We start from the raw sequence: 20,692 nt of genomic DNA, 5'->3' as shown, positions 1-20,692 counted from the left end.
ACAACAAAAACAACAAGCTTTGGTTTCAGCAACCCCATATCCACATTTTGATGGCTAAAATTAGTGTATTGTCTCCATTCTTAGTGCTTTTCATGGTGCTGATGAGTAGTGCACCAGTGACTGGCCAAGATGGAAGTAGGAGGCAAATGGTGCCTGCCATGTTCATATTTGGCGACTCTCTTATTGACAATGGAAACAACAATAACATTCCTTCCTTTGCTAAAGCCAACTATCTCCCATATGGCATTGACTTCAATGGAGGCCCTACTGGTCGCTTCTCAAATGGTTACACCATGGTTGATGAAATTGGTAACACACTCTTCCCTCTTATCATTTATTTTTCTTTTTACCAGTTGCTAATAGCATTGCAACTTCACAAGAATAAAACATTCTGAAGCCAAGCTTGATTGAACTTGCAAAGTAACATTCTTAATTCTTCTTTTATGTAATGTGACTAGTTTATTAGAATTTGTAAGGCCTAAATCTACCCTAAAAGTAAGGTCAAGAGATGAGGATTGTTTTCTCACTTATAACTATAAACACTTCATTAGTCATATCACTCGCTGATAGGAAACTTAATATAGTTAGAACAACATTCAGAGTCCGCCCTTAAGTACTGATTGTCTTGACAGATTCTGAAATAAGAAAGTAAAGTTGTTAAATAGTTCATTTTTTCTTCCAAATGTTGCTTTTGGGCTCAAAAGTGTCTTGGAAGGACATGGAGCTATTTTTATCACATTCCCCATGTACTTCATATATAGGAAAGCTCACCAAGGGTGCCATCAATAAGGTAGATGTAGGTAAACTCCTGCTACACCTAACTCGTGCTACGTACACGCTACTATCTGGAGTAATTACTGAGCAAATTTATCTTTTCTGCTCCAATGGCAATATATGTATGACAGTTTGAGTAATTGGTGCATATATATGACAACAAAGGTAGAGAAATCTCTCTCATTCTTGCAGTAAATGATGGGTTAAAGAGGATATATAGGCCCTCCTGTATTTTACTACACAACCCTTACATCAGAGAAACACATAAAACTCTGCCTATCCATGTTGGGGAGACTGAACTAATAAAAAACTAATTATGATTTTTAAACCCTTAACATTACCTGTACCTCTAATATACCTCACTTTTTTTCAATCTTTCTTCCTCTTGTGTCACATCACATCTATCATATATGATGTATCACATTTCTCACTCAGTCGAACTATGGTGGTGTCTACACCCAACAAAGGTGTCCAGCAACCCTTTTTTCGATAAGAAAACATTATAATAGTAATGATAGTTAGACATCCAAACAATGTAAACACTCCACATACACCTTATTTTTCTCCATATCTCTCTTTTCTTGTCCCATCAATCATACATTGCATTCATCACTTATCTAGTTTCTCTTCTTTTCTCACTTTGGGTGTCTGTTGCCCTATGTAGATGTCTACGAAACATTTTCCTTAAATAATTGTCGCACATGATAAGTTATCCACTGTTAATCAATTTATCATTCTAGCTAAGCACCTAGTTTGTGTAGACAAAATCTACACACAACACCACTAATTAATTTAGTCTAGCTAAGCACCTAGTCTTAACTTCTCTCCAATTAATGTCATAAAGATTGTTCATGTTGAGACCAAACTTTCAATGTGGGGTCTGTTTCAGTGTCCATAAATTTATCTTAACATTATTGATTTCAATTACACATCACTTCCCATGAACTGAAACTGATATGTGAACTTATTAATGCAGCTGGACTGCTTGGACTTCCCTTAATCCCTGCATACAATGAAGCCTCAGTGAATCAAGTGTTTCATGGAGCAAATTATGCCTCAGCTGCTGCAGGAATCCTTGACGCCACTGGCAGAAACTTTGTGTGTAACATCATTTATCATTTTAAAATTAGACTTGTTCAGTTTATTATTTAATAGGAAACATTCTGTTGCTGTTCTGTATCCTGAAGAAACATCAAAAACACAATTTATCACTTGGTTTCTATGTCAAACTCAGTGATTAGTATACAAATGATGGGGTTAATCATAATTTGTTCTCTTATGAGCAGGTTGGCCGCATACCATTTAATCAGCAAATTAGGAACTTTGAGAACACATTGAATCAAATTAAGGGCAATCTTGGAGCAGAAAATGCGGCAACAGTGATTTCGCGGTGCATGTTCTTTGTTGGAATGGGCAGCAATGACTACCTAAACAACTACCTTATGCCTAATTATGCCACTAGATTTCAGTACAATGGACCACAGTATGCTGATCTCTTGACTCAAACATATAGCCAACAACTCACTGTAAGATTTCTTAGTTTCTCCTAAGTCCTACCTCACTCTAAATTGCACCTTTACCAAAATGTGCATTTTTTTGTAATATTGTGAATATGAGTTTGGTGTCCAACATTTGTCAATAATGGGGGAGATGAAATAATATAAGAGATGTGACCGACATACCCAATGTCTTAAGATTTTGGGTAAAGATGTGGTGTCTGATTCTCTTAGTATTTTGTTTTGTTCAAACCCGATCTCCCCAACAATGACATGACCTCATGTCCCAATTTTGTGTTTATGGTCATGGGTTTTAGAAAATCCTACAATTTGTCAAGATTAATTTTCAAGGTAAAGTTATTGGTTCATGATGTGCTTGTTACAGAGGCTTTACAATCTTGGAGCAAGGAAATTTGTGATTGCTGGACTTGGGCAAATGGGATGTATTCCAAGCATATTGGCTCAAAGTGCCAGTGGAGGCTGCTCTAAAGAAGTGAACTTGCTTGTGAAACCCTTCAATGAAAATGTGAAGAACATGGTGAACAATTTAAATGCTAATCTACCTGGAGCCAGATTCATATTCTTTGATTCTTCCCGTATGTTCCAGGACATCCTTCAGAATGGTAGATCTTATGGTATGAGTCAAAATACTACTTAGTCTTTATTATAGTAATAATTAAGTATTGCACGTTCCTTAAGAAATATAGTTAATGTAGTAACTTGCATTAAATTTGTGACTGATAATTTATTTTCTTTCTTGTATAGGCTTCAGTGTTGTGAATAGAGGGTGCTGTGGCATTGGAAGAAACAGAGGCCAAATTACATGTCTTCCATACCAAATGCCATGCCCTGATAGAAACCAATATGTTTTCTGGGATGCATTCCACCCAACAGCAGCAGTGAACGTTCTGATGGGAAGGATAGCATTTAGTGGGAACCCAGATTTTGTTTATCCTGTGAACATTAAGCAACTTGCTGAACTATAAGTTGAGCTCACTGAGTGAGATTCTTGCTGTGTCAATGTCACTTTCATGTTGAACTAGTTTACATTTAGTATGAGAAAGTATGTGGTAGTGGAGCAACAAATTTAGTGCAGGGAATCTATTAATAGTCAGAGACAGTTGTGGTGTACTGCTGCTACATTTACAATTACTACTGTCATATGAATTTGGTGCTGTCATTTTCTTTTCTTTTAGTATTTCTTCTAATATAATTGCACTAAGCACTTAGAAGTAGAGGTGATATTTTGTAATTAAAAGTGAAAACAGAAAATGAAAACAGATAATGTTTTCAGAAATTGACCTAAGGTACCATGAATCATGGAAAATGTAGGTAGAGCTAAAAATGAAGCACCTTTATTGCATTGTCCTTCTTACACAATAGAAATCAAATAGTTTGAACAAGAGCACCACATGCATACTACAACACAAGATCATGAATAACATGATCAATCAACAATAATAAACACCATACAAACAAACAAACAAATCAAACTAAACTTCTTTCACAGCATTGCCAATTGTTGAATATTAATGGGATAAGTGTATGATTGTGAACTGTAGGTTGCCTTGGCTAGTAAAATGTTGGCCAGCTCAGTGGGGTGAAAAGCATCCCAGAACAAGTACTTCTCACGATTTTCGCATGGTTGTTGCAGAGGAAGACAAGTAATCTGACCATTGTTTCTTCCAACCCCACAGCATCCCTTGTCTACCACTTCAAACCCTGTGTGATTATTAAAAAAGAGTCCAAAATCAGCTTTTACCAGCATGAGCTTTATCATAATTCAGTGCTGAGAAGTCTCACATTAACTAGAGATATAACTAAAATAATCCTTGTAAATGTTAAATAGCTTTTAGGGTAGAGTTAGGCCTATCCCAAATTTTATACAGCACAATTCTAACAAAAAGAGAATTAATTACCAAATGATGTTCCATTTGTTGATAAATCTTGACTGCTTTTATAAAAATCCAGATAAACAAACTTTGCTCCTGGAAGCTGCCCTCCATTGAAGTTCTGAACCATTTTCTTGAGACCTGTGTTGAAATACTGGATGACATTGTTGATTTTTTCATTGCATTTGGTGTTGTTGGCACGAGTTCGGGCTAGTTGATATGGAATGCAACCAATTTGACCAACTGCTGTAACCATCACTTTCCGAGCCCCTAGTGAGTATAATTGCTTGAAATTTTCAAGTGAACAAATCAGCAAAATTTCTATCAATAAGGACTTATTCGTTTACTTAATTGCGAAGTTTACTGGAAAAAGCTTATAGACTTACACCTAGCTGACGAGCATAATCTTGAAGGAGGACGGTTGCATAAGCACTAGCTGTATAATCTGAGCTAGTAGAATAAAAATCTGGCATGAAATAGTTATTCAAGTAATCATTGCTTCCCATCCCTGAAAAGAACATGCATTTGCTTAGGTAGCTACTAAGCGAGTCATTGTCTCCTCTGAAGTATCTCCTCAACTGTTGCACTGTGTTTCCAAAGTTAGCAACTTGTGCATTCATTGATGTATGAGCCCCCTGCATATAACAAAATCAGAGGACTTAGCCCAGGAATTATTGTGCCTCACATTGTTGTAACGGTTTTGTCTAACATGGACTAAGAAAAATCTGGTTTGTAAATTAGTTAAACAGGCTTCCTTGTAAATTGATTTTAACATGGTCCATAATAGAATGGTCGTTTAACATGTGTTTTATCAAAAGCCTTCTATAAATACATGCAATTGCATATGTATACCAGGTTATCGCCTGTTTCCTGTCTGATGCCTGCTGCACCAGATGCATAGTTGACTCCTCTTAGTAGCTCCAAACCCCTTGCTCTTGAAGATGGAGGAATATAAGTTCGGAAACCCATAAGCTGAGCTGCAATTGTCAAGATTGAAGTTGTAGTTAATAATATCCACAAAAAAGTTTCATGTTTTCCATAGGGACTAAGCATTACTGTTTTTTTGTTTTTGTTTAAAAAGCCATATACATACTCGTGCCAATTTTGTTCGGGTAAGAAACATTTACATCTTGATAAAGCTAGCTCTCCCTAAAAAGGTAAGCAAATGCATATCACATATAGATGTTGCATTTTCTTTTTACCACTTCTATTAGAATTCCTCAAAATGTATATATATTTTTAAGCTATGTTTTTTTTATAGGCAAATGTTAGTTGTTAGTAAATTAGTACAAATTATCCCTCCTCAGGGTTCGAACCATGTCTCTTCACCTGCAATTACCTTTAGATCAACAATGTGAGCTACCCACCTCACCCGACCGACTTTTAAGCTATGTAACTTGACTACCAATAAGTACCACCCCTTAGCACTCACATTCAATCCTAGTGAAGGATCATTATTTTTCAGATCTAATTGCACTTTTCACCCCTAATTTCAGACTATGTGTGATTTCAATCCCCAATAATCTTTTTAAGCAAATTTGGTCCCCTAACTATTTTTAATTGTTACAATTAAATCCCTCAATCACTATTATCCTATTTAAAACTTACAAATTCTTATATACTATTAAAAATCTTCACAGATTTAACCATTGTTTAAAAACTCACTAATCAAAATATTAAATTTCAACTAAAAAATAAAAATCATAAATTACCCCTTTTAAACCCTGATTACGCATCCTACAAAATCCTTTGAAACTTGTTGAATTTTAACTGTATCATATATTTAATACATCTAGTTCAAAAAAAAAAATTTAATACATCACGAAACCTAAAATATTTGAAAAGAAAATAAGGATTTTATGATTTTATGAATATAAAAATTAAGACAATGTCCAAGTTTGCTTAATTTTAAGAGTAAATTCACTTGACTAGTTAAAAAAAATAAAAAATAAAAACTATCGACCAAAATCACTCATTGTCCAAACTAAGCGGACTAAAAATGAAATTAAGTTTATTTATAATTTTCTAAATGATGGTTTTTATTGGCCCATGGTCTCAGTTTTCTTCACTAGCTTAAGCATGTAATAAAGAATTGAAAGAAAAAAAAACATGTAATACAGCAAGCATAGAATTAAACAATGAATATACAATTGTATTACCTAATGCATCTACATAAGTTCGACCATTGGTGAAGCGGCCAGTGGGACCAAGTGGGAAGTCAATGCCATAAGGCCTGTAATTGGCCCTAGCAAGGGTCAGAATTCCATTGTTGTTCCCATTATCAACCAATGAGTCACCAAATATGAAGAAGCATGGGACTTGTTGCCCTTGAGGTGGCCTTGGCTGCACCTGAGAGAAGCACCTGGGACTTAGGCTCAGCCAGATGGACATGAATGTCAAAACCAAGTCTCTAAATTGGTACTTCATCTTTGGAGGATTAATTGAATTTTTGGGTCACAATAAATCGTAAATGGACATGCATTCTTATACCCTGTTGGGATAATTTGGATGGTCTTATTTATGGCATTCATGTGATAAGTCTAAGCTTGTTTGGTAATTGGTTGGGCAAGTGTTGTGGTAATGGAAAAAGAAGCTTTCTGGTAAAGTGTTTATGGGTTCTTATCAATTTACATGAGACTTGCTTTATAATCGGTGGTGGAAGGCTCCATCTCGTGACCAAAAACTGGATCCCCTCCACACACTTAGGGAAATATGCTAGATAACTTTCCACTGTTGTATGGGTTAAAGTTAACAAAATATTGCAACTTGCAAGATGATATATAATTTTGGCAAGCCAATAATTAATGAACAGATATTACTATGAAATTAGAAAAAAAAAAATTGCAATAACTGTATTGAATATAAAATTGATACAATTAATAGGATCCGAGTAAATTGAATAAAATTTTGTATCCGAGTAAATTGAATAAAATTTTGTATGTATTTAAAGTTGACATTGTGCATGAGAAGAAATGTGTCTACTACAAGTTTATAGACCTTTATATATTCTTATGCCGTGCTCTCCTCGAATATAGAAAAGGAAAATATTATGTTAACCCCAAATTAATTCACACCTAAAGTAAGATAAAAAAAAATAATAATATAAAATAAGCGATATGATATTTAATTAATAGATAGGAAAAGAAAGTGAGTGAAAATGAGATAGAATGGGAAGTGAGATGTGAATTTGTAAATATTGAACACCATATAAAAACCCATTAAGTGTAGAGAACCATCTCCTCTTCTAAAAAACATTGAAAGAATGAGTAGGTAATAAGAAAACGGAGTGAAAAGTGCAAGGCAAAATGAAACGGGAATGAATGAAGTTGAGAAGTGTAATATAAATCCCTACTACAAAACAACTCAACTCTAAGATCCTTCGCAATACGCATTACATTCCATAAGTGTTAGAAAATCGAGGCAAGTCTAAGATGGGAGCATTTGGAGGATAGCCAAACTGCCAAAGGGGCTAAAACCTTTGACAATCCTCTTCAAGAAATTTGCCAAAGCATGAAAGCTCATACCCAAATCCTAGGCTTACGTACTGACTATTGGTGAATAAGCACAACCTTTGCACTACATATTCAATGTCTATAAAGCCTCTTCATAAAGACAACAAAAAGTATCAACTTAGTATGAAGCTTATGTCCCTTTAAGATTAATTTTTTTCTCAATGTCCCTATGCAATTACTACAAGACTACGAATAAACGTGGAATTAATATAAAATGCAGCGATGTTGCTGTATTGAGATAGAAATGCATTGAGTTTGTTGCCTCCAGCCTCCATCTTCTTGTCCTGGAGTTCAGATCAAGGGTCTATGGTGACAGACGAAGGGGATGTGGGAACCCGAGGTCGAATTGCTCAAATGACTCGAGGCACATGAAAATGTAGTAGGAGGCAGAGGCCTAATCATGTTCCTCTGAGAGCAATCAACACATCTTGAGGGCTCGGATTGGAGATCCCAACGCTGCCATGATGACACAATCCAAGAGTTCATGGTTGCACCAATTAAAATCGAGGAGGTTGCACTAGAGAGGAGGCCATCAAGGAGGTCGTAGTCAAAGAAGGGGTGATGGTTGTGGATAGTCGGTTGGGATGGGGCAAGGGAGAGTGGAAGCCAATTGTCCATATTAGTCCCTAGGTGCACCAGTAGACCAAAAGCTTAAAGGTAAACACTTATTACGAAAATTCAACAAATCAAGTGTGAAAGTTCTAATATGATTAATGCATTGCAGAAGTCCAGTTCAAACAAACCTCACTCAAGCTCATAACGAATTTATCAAGGGACAAGGTGGGCCCAAGTATACTAGTCAAACCTATCAACAAATTCTGTATCATGCAAAACTCCTACCGAAAAAAGAACAGTGTAAGTACTATATGTGCCCACAACTCAGCTTACCAAGTAATTAATACAAATGACAATCCTCACTAAGAAAACTTCAATTAAGATACAATTTCAAGTGACATAAACACAATTAGCCTTCATAATCTCCCTGCGCAAATTTATTCTCCGAATAGAAGACAGCTATTACTTGATTCCCGCCAAATTTGCGTCCATTCAGTCCTGCACGGGCTTTTGTAGCACCATCAACATCAACATACTCCAAAAACACCTGCAAGTACAAAAAAGTATTTTAAACAATACATAGCATGTACGAAATATTGCTACCCAAAAGCAAAACACCTTTTTAAGCAGATTATGCTTGGAGGACAAGGGGAAAAAACTTCCAGAATAAGGTCAAAAGAACAAACCTTTCCAACTCCAGGCAACTGTTCACCATCGGGTGGTGGGCGAGGGATCACCACATTCACCAAAGTACCTGCAGATTGTGTTAGAACAAATACACCGATATATCATACATGCACACAAATTTTCAAAAGCATGCAATGAAAACAAGTATGTGTGAACAAAGAGTGAAGGTTATGGAGGCTTCAGTCTGTAAGTTAGGCCTGATTCTTTATGGGAGAATGTGGGACTACAAATGGCTGTAAAACAAATAAAAAATAACACAGAAAAATTAATATGAATGTATTATAGTTTGCAGTGAAAGACAAGCAAACTAAATCAGAAATTACCAAATTTGGAGCACTCCTGTCTCATATCATCAAGAATCTCTTCATAGTCCTCATCTTCTTTGAGCTCATCAGCAGAAACAGCATGAGTTAAACACACCACCTTTGTTGCCACTAATGCTGGCTGTAACATAAGTTTCTGCAGAATTCAGAAGTGTACATCAATTAGAAAATTAAATATGTGCATGAAGATATTTGTAACACAAAACATAAGTAACAAACCCATCAGACCTGTAGAGCAATCTGCTGCTGCGCATGCATTAAAATGCTCTCTTGCTCAGGCTTAGGCTGCTGAGGGTTTGCACCTTGATTAGCTCGTCTAACTGTAAGTGTCTTATCTCCCATTTTTATTCCATTGAGAGCTGCACAGGCAATGTCCGTAACTGCAAGATCTTGGTAAACACAAAATGCATAACCTTTTGAATTCCCAGTTTCTCTATCTTTCACTAGATCAAAACCCCGAAGAGGACCAAAAGTCTCTAAAAGCTCTCTGATCTGTGTTTCAGTGAAGTAGTAAGGAAGTCCTCCCACAAAAATTCGATCAGGTCCATCAAGTCCACCGGCAGATCCAGGTGTTAAACCAACAGCACCCAGATTAAGGTTTGGGTTAGGTTGGCTTGGGCCTAGGGTAGCAGCCAGAGAAGGATTGTAATCAGTAGGTCTCCTGACCTTAACAGGTGCCCCCTGAATTAAAAATGAAAATTGGATTATGACAAATGATTTACAAAACCAAAACAGAAACCCAAGATTCAGTTAGGAAAGAAAAAAATACCTCAAAAATAATCCCATCTAAAGCCATAGCATTGCTAGCTTCTTCAACAGACCTCATCTCCACAAAAGCGAACTTTTTGTCATGGTTAATGTAAACATTGACCACCGCATCACCTGCACAAATAAAACTGAATCAAATGGAAAGCCCGTAGAGTCACCAAAATGGCAAAATTCATTTAAGATCATAATGTACCTGGACCAGCAGTGTTTCCCCCAATCTTGGCCATAACTTGACTAAAGAAAGTTGCAACTGACTGCAATGTATCAAAGTTAGAAGCAAAAAAAAACCCAAAAGTTTCAGGAAAAAAAACAAGCCAAAAAATATATATTATCCATCTTGTTTTCCACTGTGGTCAAGTCCTACCAGCATTGCTTCCTCAACCCGAGGAACTCACAAGTATCAGAAGCATGCAGTAAAAAATGCAAGCTAGATCACTTGATAAACACAAAAAACTATTTGGCAAGTACCTAATTTAGCAGATAATCTACTTATTCTAATTGAGAAACCAATCATGAAAGATCATTCTGAACTACTATATATTACCTGCTCATTGGCTGTAGGAGGAAGGCCCCCAACATACACTCGCCTAGCATGCCTTGTAGCCTGTACATTCAGAACATCAAACAAAGGCCATAATGGGAAATAATGCTAAAAGAGAAAGGAAGAAAATCTCATCACCAGAAAAATCCATTTACCTGTTGAGTCATAGCCTGAACTGGCATGACAGGAAGAGCACTAAATGGCTGCATCTATAAAAAGACAAGAGAAAACGGTGAAATTCAATAAAAAGTCATCCTGCATAACGAGTTAAGAATATTTGGAAACATATAGCAGGATTTGTACCTGACTTGTAGCCAATGGAAACATATTTGGAAACATTCCAGGAATTGCAGGATTTGCACCGGGGATCTGACCTGCAAATAAAGGTATGAGCATCTCAGAATAAATTCATTATTCAAATCTTTTGCAATACAATTATATGAGTATCAAATGACTCCTGCTACAATTGGCATCAGCTGAAGCATAATTTAACCTCATTGCATATAGTATATCAATAAGATTAAAAGAGCACTTTATTAAGAAGCTTTAGAAATAATATTTGCAAGTCTACCAAAGTAGCTAACGGTTTCCAGTTGAAGACGAACAAGACCCACCAAAAACAGGTGCATTGATTCCTCCGTGGACATAAAAGCTACAGAAGTCGGCTCACGCCCATTGTCAGCACAGTGGGGCTAGTAGCCCGACATTGCCTTCTTAGAACATATGACAAGACATAGAAACAAAACAAACAAACACCAAAAACAAGACAAAAAAACCAAAACACCTTTTAGTTCCAGAATTATATCACTAAGTAAAAAGAAAGACAAAACTACACACCATGGAAACCAGTTGTGAAAGTTATATACTGATAGTGACTGAACTTGGCTTACCAAGTTACACCATGCAATTTGATAATTTTCCATACTAGGACCAAAAAAAGAAAGAAAGCAGTTAAGGTTAAAAATGTTTGTTTTTCCAATGCAGCAAAAAAAAAAAAAGGTTAAAAATGTTTGTAATATATACATGAGTAGATGTACATGTACCTGTAACAGCAGAAGCACCAGCCAACATTGCAGAAGCAGGGGGGGCCATATCAAAACCACTAGTCCTTTTGCTGTAAGTAAATATGTTTAGAAACAGAGAGAACATAGTTGATAGAAATATTTTAAATGAAGATGGTTACAATAATTGAAAAGAATACAAGTGAATACTCTTATATAGTCTTTACAACTGAACAGAATCTGGAAACAGAATTCTAACTACGATTACAAACAGCCTAACTATAGTTATACAACAGAAACTTAACTATAGGTAAGATAGTAAACTAACTAAGAACTAAATCACTAAGTATAATACATGCTGGACTATATATACCTCAATAAAATAAAATTGAAAAGAATACAAGTGGATACTCTTATATAGTCTTTACAACTGAACAGAATCTGGAAACAGAATTCTAACTACGATTACAAACAGCTTAACTATAGTTATACCAACAGAAACTTATATACCTCAATAAAATTAAATTAGTTTCCACAAATGCAAGTAAATTTTCAAGCCATATTAAATGTAAAATTTAGTTGTATCAGATATTATCTAGAACAGATTAATATATATAAATCATTAAACAGCAAGGAGCCCTTCAGCGACTGATAAAAATTGAAATAGGGATAGATGCCCTTATCATTTGGCTATACTTCAGGTGATGTTGTGTTCCCTTAAGTTGAAAGGTTAAGTTACTTTACACCTCTGCCTTTAATTTTATCAAAGGTTTAATTAAGTTCCTATAGTTCAGAAACTTTTAGTTAAGTCAGTATAGCTCTAAAATTTGTAAGACCTGAAGGCCAACAGGGTTAAAATTCCGTTAACTGTTATTATCATGACATGGATGAATTTCAGGCTTTGGTGAAATTGAGAGAAAAGACTTGTGCAAGTTATAATGCGGAAGGAGAAGACTAACACAAGGACGTATGATTATGAATGATTGCCAGATAAAAAATGTCAAGTCAACATGTCTTATCAAGGTTAAAAATTTGGTGAAACAATAAGGAACTAGAGAGTGATTCTAACAAACTAAAATTATTAAGGATGTAACAGAAATAAAAACTGACATAAAATGGCTTTAGAACCAACTATGAAAATCATTAGTTATAGCTGTCTTCCAAGCATTGACAACACCATACCAGTTCCACTTTGCACATCTAACTATTTTATATTTTACAAAACAGAACTTAGAATTTCCCAAACACCAGATGCATGCATCATATAGCACAACTGCACATCTGCATACTAAATCTTAAGGATCTTTCAAAGACATACCTTTTTGAGCGTGAACGTGACCTTGATCTATGCTCGGAACGACCCACTGACTTTGATCTAGATCGAGAACGAGACTTGCGCTTATGCCTATCCTCTCTATCATAATCCCTTCGTCTGTACCATAAAACAATTTAAGATAAAAATTGAAAAAAGAATATGAATGGAAAAACTAATGAAAATAATTGCTAATGTTTTGGATATAAATTTGTGAATTCTTATAGTATAAGACAATGGATTGCATGCAATAAGAACTTCACAGTAAAGTAGAAGCTGATTAAATTTCTCAAGCTCCAAGTCCAAATAAACTTTTACCTATCGCTGTCCCGGCTTCTGTAAAAATCATCATCATCTCTATCTCTCCCTCTTTCCCTTCTCTCACTACGATCCCTATGTCTGTCTCTATGATGGTGGTCCCTTTCCTTCTCCCCATCCCGATCACCACGTTCCCTATCTTTGCTTCTCTCCCTATCTCTGTCCCTATCCCTGCTCCTCTCACTATCCCTGTCCCTGTCCCTGCTTCTCTCATGATCCCTATCCCTGTCCCTGCTTTTTTCCCGATCCCTGTCCCTCCCTTTTTCCCTCTTTCTATCCTTTTCCCTTCCTTTGTCTCGCTCCTTTTCTCTGCTTCTTGATGATTCTCTGTCGTAATCACGAGATCCATGCTGCCAAAACACAATCAATTAATCAAAAAGTATACAAATTAACCTAGCATCCAAATTCCAAACTATGGTGAATAATATGCATAGCAGGAGCAGAATTAGAGATTCGCATACAAGAACCAACCAATAGCCAATAGGTAAATTCAAGACACAACCAAATTTAACATATACTACAGATAACAAAACAGCAAAGAACAAATTGCATACAACTCTAATTACAAAATTGAATTACAAACAAAACCTAATCCGAGATCTCAACAAAACCTACACCTACTAGTTGCGTTTCGATTCAAAATAGCGAAAAACAGAAAAACCCTAATCGAAACCCTAGAGAAAAAGATGCATGGAAAACCCTAATTGAGTGCGAAACTGAAACGGCGTAGGAAGAGAGAGTACATGAGATTTGGAGTCGGTGAGATCGTCGTTGGCGGCGTCGGCGGCCGGTGGTTGCGGAGAGGAATCGGCGTGAGCATGAGAGTTGATGTGAACCTCTTCTTCGTATCGCTCTTCGTATTCAGCCATGTCTCTCTCTCTCTTGCTCTCTGTTTCTCTCTAGAGTCTGTGCTTTGTTTTTCTCCTCTTTCGCGAGTGATATCGAATTTTTCTTATTCATAAACCCTCTTTCTTCATCTCGCTGTTATTTATTTTTGTCTCTTAACGGGCCTAGCGAGCTAGGTTATAGGCCCAACAAAGCATCCACTTGGATTTGATAAGCTTTGATGGCAAAAATGTGATTTAAACGAGTGATTTCAGTTCATGTACTTTAGAGTTTAGAGATCAGCATTTTAGACTGTTCTTCTGTTAGTGTGCTGTCTAAAAAGTGACATAAGTGGGTGATGTGGCATTCTTTAAATAATCTGACACCCAGCAAATAGATCCACATAAATAATTGATAACTATTTTACAAATCACATTTATATTTTACAAAGGGACTCACTTTGCTCCACTAGGGTTAGATAGGTTATTACTATGCTTTGAATACGCGACGACGACTTTGATCATGGTAATTTGGCGGTAACTAATCTCACTAAAAATTATTTACCACCAAACTACCGATGTCATGGGTCATCGGTAACATATTTTTTTAAAATATGGTACAGTCAGGCTCTCTCTCTCTCTCTCTCTCTCTCTCTCTCTCTCTCTCTCTCTCTCTCTCTCTTAATGAAGGCAGATCTGTTTGGTCAACAGACAGACGGAACCAAATGAGAATAGACGGAAGGGCATTGTTATCACGTTTTAGATACATGAGGGAGCTTGACCGCACGTTTGAAACATGGGGGTGCAGACCGCACATTTGTGAAACATCAGAAACCTAAACTGGAATTAAGCCTTTTAAATACTATTAAATTCAAAATCAATTATGAGCTAGCAAAATGAAGGTATATGATTGAATGATTGTGTACACCGTCGATGCATATAAATTAATCTCTAACTTATATATAGTAATTTTTTTGGTTAAGCATCATATAGTCCCTGTTTTTGTGTCGCCGTCTAATCTAGGTCCCTCCCCGAAAAAATTATTGTAAATGGTCCTCATGTTTGAAAACTATTTGGAGCGGAATGGCATGCTGACTGGATTAATAAGGTCTACATGGAATAAAAAAATTAAAAATTAAAAAAATTACAAGTCATATTATTAAACTAAATTAATCTATTCCTAATTATAACCCTAATCTAATCAACTAAATTAAATTCCTCCCCTAAATTTATCCCTATTCACCCCAATTAACCAAAATCCCTAACTCAGAGTACCAGAATCATCATCATCATCTTCTACCATCAACCCTCACCCACCTGCAACCTCACCCTCACCAACCTCCAAGCTCATCCTCACCCCCAAACCCAAAGCCTCACCCACCTGCAACCTCACCCTCACCCACACCCACACCCACACCCACCTGCAACCTCACCCTCACCCTCACCCTCACCCTCACCCCCAAACCCCAACCCGCAACCCCAACAAGTCAACAGAGGGTCCAGATCGAGAGAAAGAAAAGGAGAGGAAGTCTGAATCGGCGACGAAGAGAAGTGAATAGGCGAGGCCTTCTCGCGTGTGGCGCGTTTGGAGGGTGTGGAAGTGGAATTGGAGGCGTTGGCTTTCCTTTTGTTGCCTCTGGCGCGACGGCGAGATGTAGGGGTTCCGATGCTGGTGAGTCGGTGGAGGGTGGAGGTTGAGACGCGGTGTCGAGGCGTTTCTCCTCCATTGAGAGTAGGAGAAGAAGGAAAGGAGTTGTGTTGTGAAGGGAAAACAAAATGGTTCTTGTTGTTGTTCAGATTTAGATTAGGAAAATTATTGTTCACATTTAGAAAACAAAAAGGGTTTGAAATTGGGGGGTGTTCAGATTTAGAATTTTGGGTTAATTGGGAGGATTTTGAGTTAATTTGGGGGGAACTTATTTTGTTAATTAGATTAGGGTTATATAGATAATTTAGTTTAATTTTAGTTAATTGGATTTATAAAACTGGTGTGTAATTTTTTTAAATTTTTTATAATCCACATAAGCATTTTTATCCCGTCAGCGATCCAAATCAGCGCTCGCCGGAGCTCAGGCGATGATCTACTCCAAATAATTTTCAAACATGAGGACCATTTACAATAATTTTTTCAGGGAGGGACCTATATCAGACGGCGACACAAAGATTGGGACTAATATGATGCTTAACCCTAATTTTTTAATTTTTAAAAACATGAATTTATTTGACGCGGTAAAATTCAAGCAAGATGGCACACGTTAATACACTTATGTTGGATGAAAAAAAGTATTGGTAACAAAATGGACAGTTTGCTTATCCCCTAAACAAGTATTAGAAAAGTTTTTTTTATAGACAAATGTTAGTTGTCAGTAAATTAGTCTTCCTCAAGGTTCGAACCTAGACCCTTCACCCTTCATCTCACCCAACCCTTATGTCTCTACTCTTGACAAATTGTCATGGTACTATGTATATGTATAAATATATTTAAACGTGAAATTTTAGATCTAAAGAGAAAGTAGCCTAATGGTAAACAATATTGTTTATAACTTAGGTGTCGAAGTTTCAAGCATTGACGAACAAATAGTAATGTGATTAATTAGGTTATAAATCACAAAAAGTAACTCAAGATGGTTCGAACAAAATTTCACTTTTTTTTATAGACAAATGTTAGTTGTCAGTAAATTAGTCTCCTCAAGGTTCGAACCTAGGCCCTTCACCCTTCATCTCACCCAACCCTTATGTCTCTAGCTCTTGACAAATTGTCATGGTACTATGTATATGTATAAATATATTTAAACGTGAAATTTTAGATCTAAAGAGAAAGTAGCCTAATGGTAAACAATATTGTTTATAACTTAGGTGTCGAAGTTTCAAGCCTTGACGAAAAAATAGTAATGTGATTAATTAGGTTATAAATCACAAAAAGTAACTCAAGATAGTTCGAACAACAGACCAGTTGCTTCTTGGGATAATCTGTATCCACTATGCCAACTAATGCAATAAGTTATTAGCTTATATATAATTAATAACTATAGTATTGGCAAAGAAATTGGGAAAAGTGAGAGGGGCCGTGGCTGGTGGGATTATCAGAACCAATTGTGCTTAGTTGTGGTAGTGGTTAGTTGGTTGGGATGAGGCAAGGAGGGAGAGTGGGAGCTGATTGTCCAAAATAGTCTTGTGTGCACCGGCGGACAAACCTAGCCCACAAAACCTTAGGGTTAAACACCCATTATGCGCAAAAGTCAATAAATCACGAGTGAACAAGCGAACCTCACTCAAATCCACGGTACCTTAGTGTGGTGTTGAGGAACAATATCGGACCACAAATAAATGTGAAAAAAACAATTCAAAAACTCTAAAAGAATGTGTGGCTGACCACACATATTTTTAAAGTTTTTAAATTTTTTTTCACATTTATTTGTGGTCGGAAATTATTCCTCAGCACTTGTGCACACAATATGAAGCACTAAGGTACTGTAGATTTTTCCCAAGGAACAAGATGAATCCATGTAGTAGACTAACAAATAAAGTATCATGGATGACTCCTAGGTAAACAGCACAGTGTAAGTACTATATGTGCCCACAACTCAACTTTCAAGTAATTAACTCATGACATAGAACACTATTAGCCTTCATAATCTCCCTGCCCAAATTTGTTCTTTGGATAAAAGACAACTATTACTTGATTTCCGACAAATTCGCATCCATTCAGTCCTGCAATGGCTTTTGTAGCACCATTAACCTCAACATACTCCAAAAACACCTGCAAGTACAAACGAGTTTCTTTTAGCCACAATTCATAGCATGTACCATAAAAAATAGCCAGTAAGTCCTAAAAGTCTCTAAAAGCTCTCTGATCTGTGTTTCAGTGAAGTAGTCAGGAAGTCCTCCCACAAAAATCCGATCAGGACCATCATGTCCACTGGCCGATCCAGGTGTTAAGCTACAGCACCCAGATTAAGGCTTGAGTTAAGCTGCTGTGGGTTCGCATCTTGATTAGCACGTCTAACTGTAAGTGTCCTATCTCCCATATTTATTCCATTGAGAACTTCACAGACAATATCCGTAACTGCAAGGTCTTGGTAAACGCAAACTGCATAAGCTTCTGAATTCCCAGTTTCTCTATCTTTCACTAGATCAAAACCCCGAAGAGGACCAAAGTTCTCTAAAAGCTCTCTGATTTGCGTTTCAGTGGAGTAATAAGGAAGTCCTCCCACAAAAATACGATCAGGACCATCAAGTCCACCGGCAGATCCAAGTGTTAAGTCAATAGCGGCCAGATTAAGGTTTGGGTTAGGCTGCTGAGGGTTTGCACCTTGATTAGCTCGTCTAACTGTAAGTGTCTTATCTCCCATTTTTATTCCATTGAGAGCTGCACAGGCAATGTCCGTAACTGCAAGATCTTGGTAAACACAAAATGCATAACCTTTTGAATTCCCAGTTTCTCTATCTTTCACTAGATCAAAACCCCGAAGAGGACCAAAAGACTCTAAAAGCTCTCTGATCTGTGTTTCAGTGAAGTAGTAAGGAAGTCCTCCCACAAAAATTCGATCAGGTCCTCCAAGTCCACCGGCAGATCCAGGTGTTAAACCAACAGCACCCAGATTAAGGTTTGGGTTAGGTTGGCTTGGGCCTAGGGTAGCAGCCAGAGAAGGATTGTAATCAGTAGGTCTCCTGACCTTAACAGGTGCCCCCTGAATTAAAAATTGAAGTTGGATTAAGATTTAAGTCAAGACAATGATATACTAACATTCTCACAAAATAAAAAGGAAACCCAAGATTCAGTTAGGAAAAAAAAAAGATACCTCAAAAATAATCCCATCTAAAGCCATAGCATTGCTAGCTTCCTCAACAGACCTCATCTCCACGAAAGCGAAATTCATGTCATGGTTAATGCAAACATTGACTACAGCATCACCTGCACAAATAAAACTAATTCAATTGGAAAGCTTGTAGAAGAAGAAAAAAGCCGAAATTCATTTAAGATCATAATGTACCTGGGCCAGCAGTGTTTCCCCCAATATTGGCCATAACTTGACTAAAGAAAGTTGCAACTGACTGCAATGTATCAAAATTAGAAGCAAGAAAACCCAAAAGTATCAGAAAAAGCAAGCTAAAAAATATATATTATCCATCTTGTTCCACTTTGGTCAACCCGTAGAACTCACAAGTATCAGAAGCATGCAGTAAAAAACTCAAGCTTGATCATTTGATGAACATTAAAAATTAATTGGCAAACAACTAATTTAGCAGATGATCTACTTACCTAAGGTTATTCTAATTGAGAAACCAATAATGAAATAACATTCTGAACTAGTATGTATTACCTGCTCATTGGCTGTAGGAGGAAGGTCCTCAACATTCACCCGCCTAGCATGCCGTGTAGCCTGTACATACCGAATGTCAAACAAAGGCTTAATAGAGAGATTTCATCAAGTTAAAAAACACCAATAACACAAACGTTTTACCAAAATACAATTGAAAAACAAGATGAGCATCAAATTAGGCACACAAAACTAATACTTCAAACAACTCTTTTTACCTAAAGCAAAACTTATAAAACTCTAATTACAATGCGAAAAACACGAATAAGACAAACGTTTTGGAAGTAGCAAAGTACACAATTATCCAAAATAAAAGCCTAATCACAACCTATACAACTCTAATTACAAAGTCAAATTATAAACAAAACCTAAGCCGAGATATCAACGTAACCTAACGTTCTTGATGTGCTTCGATTCAAATAGGGAAATACAAGAAACAATCAAATGTAACATACTTCAGATAACAAAACAGCAAAGAACACATTGCATTGATACAACTCTAATTACAAAATTGAATTATAAACAAAACGTAACCCGAGATATCAACATAACCTAACGTTCTTAATGTGTTTGAATTCAAATAGGGAAAACAGAAAAACCCTAATCGGAAACCCTAGAGCAAAGATGCAAGGAAAACCCTAATTGAGTACGAAACTAAAACAGCGTAGAATATGGAGAAATAGAGAAGAAAGAGAGTACATGAGAATTGGCGTCGGTGGCAGGTGGAGGAGGAGAGGAATCGGCGTGTGGATGAGAATTGTGAACCTCTTCTTCGTGTTCAGCCATCTGAATCTCTCTCTGCTCAGGAATCTTGTGTTTTCGTTTCTTTCGCCGGAGATTTCTATTTCTATTTGCCTCTCTGTTTCTCTCTCGCTTTCACTGATATGAAAGAGATAACAATTTCTTTCATTTTTGTTAGGCGGTTTATTCGCTGGGGTGTGTTTGTTTCAACATTTATTACGGAAAAATCGCTTTTTTAATCAAACATCACTAAAAAATATATATATATATATATATATATATATGTTTAGTTCAGCTTTTTAAAATATTAGTAGTATTATTTAAAAACCAAACTAAAATCAAGATTAGTTGGAAAAACTACTTTGATTACTTCTCACAGAAATCTATTATGATAAATGAGAGACAATATAGAAAAATATGATTTTACTTTTATTTAGTTTTAATCTTGGTACATTGTAAAAATAAATAATACCTCCAAGAAGGAGGGGGAATTAGATTTCTCACCCCTCATTTAGAATTGCCACCCCATTTAAAAGTGGGGAAAAACCAAAATTGTCCCTTCGTGTTTTACTCGAGAGGTTGAACATTCGGACTCATCCGAATGTTCAACTTTCGAACTCTGTTAAT

General features: G+C 36.5%; 4 protein-coding genes across 7 annotated transcripts; 1 reads left to right on the top strand and 3 right to left on the bottom strand.

Moving 5' to 3' along the window:
- LOC130745598 (GDSL esterase/lipase At1g71691) lies at positions 1 to 3,443 on the top strand. Its single transcript, XM_057597939.1, has 5 exons — positions 1 to 309; positions 1,751 to 1,872; positions 2,061 to 2,300; positions 2,656 to 2,905; positions 3,036 to 3,443. Exons 1-5 carry the CDS (start codon positions 51 to 53, stop codon positions 3,254 to 3,256), a joined length of 1,092 nt encoding a protein of 363 aa, XP_057453922.1. The 5' UTR covers positions 1 to 50; the 3' UTR covers positions 3,257 to 3,443.
- A 160-nt stretch (positions 3,444 to 3,603) lies between these two features.
- On the bottom strand, positions 3,604 to 6,743 carry LOC130745597 (GDSL esterase/lipase At1g33811). Its single transcript, XM_057597938.1, has 5 exons — positions 6,322 to 6,743; positions 5,015 to 5,139; positions 4,549 to 4,797; positions 4,190 to 4,448; positions 3,604 to 3,992 (listed from the first exon to the last, which is right to left on the bottom strand). The coding sequence occupies exons 1-5, from the start codon at positions 6,587 to 6,589 to the stop codon at positions 3,775 to 3,777; spliced, it is 1,119 nt and encodes a 372-aa protein (XP_057453921.1). The 5' UTR covers positions 6,590 to 6,743; the 3' UTR covers positions 3,604 to 3,774.
- Positions 6,744 to 8,365: 1,622 nt separating this feature from the next.
- LOC130745596 (splicing factor U2af large subunit B-like) lies at positions 8,366 to 14,145 on the bottom strand. Of its 4 annotated transcripts, XM_057597934.1 has the most exons (13): positions 13,923 to 14,144; positions 13,180 to 13,529; positions 12,868 to 12,981; positions 11,592 to 11,662; positions 10,852 to 10,922; positions 10,704 to 10,757; positions 10,552 to 10,611; positions 10,201 to 10,261; positions 10,009 to 10,121; positions 9,468 to 9,920; positions 9,240 to 9,375; positions 8,916 to 8,983; positions 8,366 to 8,776 (listed from the first exon to the last, which is right to left on the bottom strand). In XM_057597934.1, exons 1-13 carry the CDS (start codon positions 14,046 to 14,048, stop codon positions 8,639 to 8,641), a joined length of 1,815 nt encoding a protein of 604 aa, XP_057453917.1. In that variant the 5' UTR covers positions 14,049 to 14,144; the 3' UTR covers positions 8,366 to 8,638. The 4 variants fall into 4 exon arrangements, with proteins under 4 accessions (XP_057453917.1, XP_057453919.1, XP_057453920.1 ...); XM_057597935.1 differs by lacking the exons at positions 8,366 to 8,776; positions 8,916 to 8,983 and adding an exon at positions 8,990 to 9,149 and having other exon boundaries at positions 13,923 to 14,145; XM_057597936.1 differs by lacking the exons at positions 11,592 to 11,662; positions 12,868 to 12,981; positions 13,180 to 13,529; positions 13,923 to 14,144 and adding an exon at positions 11,120 to 11,261.
- A 3,368-nt stretch (positions 14,146 to 17,513) lies between these two features.
- Positions 17,514 to 20,240, bottom strand: LOC130745595 (splicing factor U2af large subunit A-like). Its single transcript, XM_057597933.1, has 5 exons — positions 20,024 to 20,240; positions 19,328 to 19,387; positions 18,998 to 19,058; positions 18,806 to 18,918; positions 17,514 to 18,694 (listed from the first exon to the last, which is right to left on the bottom strand). Exons 1-5 carry the CDS (start codon positions 20,108 to 20,110, stop codon positions 17,939 to 17,941), a joined length of 1,077 nt encoding a protein of 358 aa, XP_057453916.1. The 5' UTR covers positions 20,111 to 20,240; the 3' UTR covers positions 17,514 to 17,938.
- Between the last annotated feature and the right edge of the window lie 452 nt (positions 20,241 to 20,692).

The sequence above is a fragment of the Lotus japonicus genome, chromosome 3 (genome assembly GCF_012489685.1).
Source record: "Lotus japonicus ecotype B-129 chromosome 3, LjGifu_v1.2".
Taxonomy (NCBI): Eukaryota; Viridiplantae; Streptophyta; class Magnoliopsida; order Fabales; family Fabaceae; genus Lotus; species Lotus japonicus.
This window is presented reverse-complemented; position numbering and strand designations above follow the sequence as displayed.

Excerpts from the sequence above, each read along its gene's own strand:
- LOC130745595 (XM_057597933.1), bottom strand. The coding sequence starts at position 20,110 with ATGGCTGAACACGAAGAAGAGGTTCACAATTCTCATCCACACGCCGAT. Across the intron at positions 19,388-20,023 it reads CCACCGACGCCAATTCTCAT|GCTACACGGCATGCTAGGCG; the intron begins GTACTCTCTTTC and ends CGGTATGTACAG. Across the intron at positions 18,919-18,997 it reads GGGAAACACTGCTGGCCCAG|GTGATGCTGTAGTCAATGTT; the intron begins GTACATTATGAT and ends TTATTTGTGCAG.
- LOC130745596 (XM_057597934.1), bottom strand. The coding sequence starts at position 14,048 with ATGGCTGAATACGAAGAGCGATACGAAGAAGAGGTTCACATCAACTCT. Across the intron at positions 10,923-11,591 it reads TGGTGCTTCTGCTGTTACAG|GTCAGATCCCCGGTGCAAAT; the intron begins GTACATGTACAT and ends CTTTATTTGCAG. Across the intron at positions 10,122-10,200 it reads GGGAAACACTGCTGGTCCAG|GTGATGCGGTGGTCAATGTT; the intron begins GTACATTATGAT and ends TTATTTGTGCAG.
- LOC130745597 (XM_057597938.1), bottom strand. The coding sequence starts at position 6,589 with ATGAAGTACCAATTTAGAGACTTGGTTTTGACATTCATGTCCATCTGG. Across the intron at positions 4,798-5,014 it reads AGGAAACAGGCGATAACCTG|GGGGCTCATACATCAATGAA; the intron begins GTATACATATGC and ends TGTTATATGCAG. Across the intron at positions 3,993-4,189 it reads AACAAATGGAACATCATTTG|GGTTTGAAGTGGTAGACAAG; the intron begins GTAATTAATTCT and ends ATAATCACACAG.
- LOC130745598 (XM_057597939.1), top strand. The coding sequence starts at position 51 with ATGGCTAAAATTAGTGTATTGTCTCCATTCTTAGTGCTTTTCATGGTG. Across the intron at positions 2,301-2,655 it reads CATATAGCCAACAACTCACT|AGGCTTTACAATCTTGGAGC; the intron begins GTAAGATTTCTT and ends TGCTTGTTACAG. Across the intron at positions 2,906-3,035 it reads TCAGAATGGTAGATCTTATG|GCTTCAGTGTTGTGAATAGA; the intron begins GTATGAGTCAAA and ends TTTCTTGTATAG.